The sequence below is a fragment of the Pinus tabuliformis genome, chromosome 2_2, assembly GCF_031772625.1.
Source record: "Pinus tabuliformis cultivar Carrire ecotype Pingquan chromosome 2_2, CPIR1, whole genome shotgun sequence".
Lineage (NCBI taxonomy): Eukaryota > Viridiplantae > Streptophyta > Pinopsida > Pinales > Pinaceae > Pinus > Pinus tabuliformis.
In genome coordinates, this window is record NC_142300.1 from 1,288,183,023 (window position 1) to 1,288,186,229 (window position 3,207).

The following is a 3,207-nucleotide window of genomic DNA, read 5'->3' on the forward strand; positions in this document are numbered from 1 at the left end:
AGCACTACACAACGTGTCATCGACATTCAGATCTGATTTGGAATGTCCATCTACAGACAGTCAGAGAGGAACTACCATGGTTTCTTAATGCAATGTGTAATCTTCAGTTTGTTGAAAAGTGGGTCATGGTGATTACACACCAAGAGTGTTGACCTCAAAGGATATGGGAATGGAGTAATTCAAGCACCACACCAAGAGTGTTGACCTCAAAGGATATGAGAATGGAGTAATTCAAGCACCACAACTGAGTACATACGAGACACACCTTAAACAAACAGAGATTTTAATATTTTCCTAAACGCAATGAAAGCTGCAATGGAGTTGGCTCTGGAGCTTGAGACTCTTTAAAGGTTTCAGATTTCTCATATTCTGTGTTCTATATATTCTTTGAGCAATACTTGTACAGTTGGGCTCGGTGCCATGTTTATTATTCGCGTTGTCATTACTTGGAGTTTATGGATTTAACCAATAACAGTTTTGCTTATACTGAGCAATGATTGTACTGAATATCATGGATTCGATGGCCCTGCTAGGTATTCAATTAAATGTGAAACTCTAATGTCGTTGCTCTGGAAGTCAAATTGTGTGTCCACATCACCCCATACTGCATACATTCTCTGTGAGTGAAGGCAACAAGGCACCATTCTCAAAAAAAAAAATTACAATCATGGTGACTTCTCTCTTCAATGGATTGAGTGCTACTTATAAAATAATTTGTTGTGCTTGTAATGTGCTTTGCACGGTCAGCAATATTCGAGGTCTACTACTTTCGAATGTACCTTGCCCTTGTGTTGCTATGAACACACTTTTCTACCAGCGTTGTTGAGTTTCTATGGTCTCCCATCTATCAAGTCTATGATAAGTAGAATAGTTCTATAACGCTTCCAGATCAGCATGATAAGAGATTGTATAAAATGCAAAATGAATCGCCAGCTTCATAATATACTATCCATAATTACACTCAGTTGTTGAGTACATGGTATGTAGTTAGAATACTGTGTAATTTTATTTCTAAATACATGGTATTATTCGTTTGGAATTGTTCACACTTCATTTATAGTTAATTATTATAATGATTACTATGACTTGGGGTCCTGTATAAAATTCTGGGAAGTGACAATGCTAGAGCTGTAGTGATCTATGGTTCTATACTTTTAATCTGCAAAAACTTCTGCAATGATGCTTCCAAACACTTTTTGTGTGTTAAAAACATTTACATTGATGAACCAGAAAGATGCCTTCAAACCATGCCACCATCGACCTAGAACACTAGAAAATATACTGAAGAAATTCTTCTTTGTAAGCACTCGGGCTTTAAGTCCCAGAATGACAGGAGCAGCCATGATGCACCCTACTTTATACATGAAGGTATGGATCCTTAAGTCATCAATCTTATCTTTATACAAAAGGAATCTCAGTTTTAGTTTTATGCCCAGGGGCACACCATTTGGCTCTAGTAAAATTATTTTCGAACTCTTTGCATTCGATCACTCTGACTATAGGTTAATGGATTTAATTTCATTGACATAGCTCCATTCCTGTAAATTGAATTGCAGTGTCTTTTTTTTTACTTAATGGACAACAATACTATGTGCAGTGACGCCGATGTTTGGAGCAGATGATAAAGGATGATTGTCAGCCCAATGTGTTGACCTTCAATGCTGTCATCAATGGCCTCTGCAAAGCGGGCAACATTGAGGAGGCCAGGAATATGATGACTCAAATGCTGCTCAGCCGTGGGAAAGCTGATGTCGTGACTTATAGTACCATTATCAAAGGTCTCTGTGCAGACGGGAAGATTGAAGATGCCATGGAGGTCTTGAAGGAGATGACGAAGAAGGAATTGTGTCCAAATCCCATCACTTATGGGAGTATAGTCTCTGGGCATTGCAGTAGAGGCACGGTAAATGATGGTATCAAGGTTTTTGATGAGATGCTTGAAAAAGGACTTGTGCCAAATATTCGAACTTACAATTTACTAATCAGTGCTCTTTGTGAGGAAGGGGAGATGATAAGGCTAGAAATCTGTTGAATCAAATTCCCACAAAGGGCTGCATGCCTAATTTTGTTGCTTTCAACACTGTCCTGTGTGGGCTTTGTAATGTCAGAAGCCGAGGAGCTTATGAAGACAATGTTTTGTAAAGGTCATCCACCAGATGCCACCACCTATACTGCAATGATTATGGGGTACTGCAAAAAGGGAGATGCAGAGAAAGCTCTACACATTTTCGATGAGATGTCACAGAAGGGTTTTAGTCTTGGGCTTGAGAATGGCTCTGCTGTTATTGGTTGGTTGTGCAAGGAAAGCAAGGCTTCAAAGGCAAAAATAGTTCTGGATGGAATGTGCAAAATGGGAAATGCACCTGATACTGCTATCTATACACGTGCTGCATGCCCTCTGTAAAGAGGACATGTTGCATGAAGCAATACGGTCCTTGATGATGTGGTGAAAAATAGAGGGGTGCCTGATCTTGAAACATACAGGACTCTAATTGAGGGCTTTTCTAAGAAAGGCGAGATGTTGCAAGCATTGAAGCTTTTGCGTGCAATGCTAAAAGAAGATTGCTTACCTGAGATCAATACCTGCAGTACCTTGATAAATGGCTTTTGTTCAAAGCAGCAGGTGCCTGAAGCATATATGCTTGTTAGCTTATTGCTTGACAAGGATTACATTGTAGATAGTGACATTTATAGTGTATTTATAAGTGCACTTTGTAGGTCAGGCAATGTTAATGAAGCTCTGAAAGCCTTTAATCAATCGACATCTAAAGGATGTGCTCCAGATACAGAGTCATGCAAGATTCTGGTTGATACTCTTCACAGTGCAGGCAGAATAAAAGAAGCCCAGACTGTATTAACAGAGCTTTCCCGTGATGGTTCAAATGAAAATTCTATTACATAGAGAAATGAAATTTAACCGGAAGGATATGGTATTCAAGTTAACATCCTCAGGAAAAATAATTTTTAAGGTACATCAAAAATAATTTGAGCTAAAAGAGGGCAGGTCTGATTGTTTGGGGTACCTCAATTGGTATGCATGTACCATTCGTATTCAGTTTAGTGGCTTACAAAAGTAAGTGGACTAGACCAGGGTTTCAGTTGGAAAGGGTAAGGTATTTGCTTTTTTGTTTTCTCTTTAGATTTCAGCTTTGGTATTTCAGTATTATAGGAGGGAAGAAAAGAATATTAGATAACTGTTAATTGTCT

General features: G+C 38.7%; 1 protein-coding gene across 1 annotated transcript; it reads left to right on the forward strand.

Moving 5' to 3' along the window:
• The first annotated feature begins 1,223 nt into the window (after positions 1-1,223).
• Positions 1,224-2,917, forward strand: LOC149198179 (uncharacterized). The gene is made up of 2 exons (XM_089404078.1): positions 1,224-1,368; positions 1,598-2,917. Exon 2 carries the CDS (start codon positions 2,519-2,521, stop codon positions 2,900-2,902), a length of 384 nt encoding a protein of 127 aa, XP_089260204.1. The 5' UTR covers positions 1,224-1,368; positions 1,598-2,518; the 3' UTR covers positions 2,903-2,917.
• The last annotated feature ends 290 nt before the right edge of the window (positions 2,918-3,207 follow it).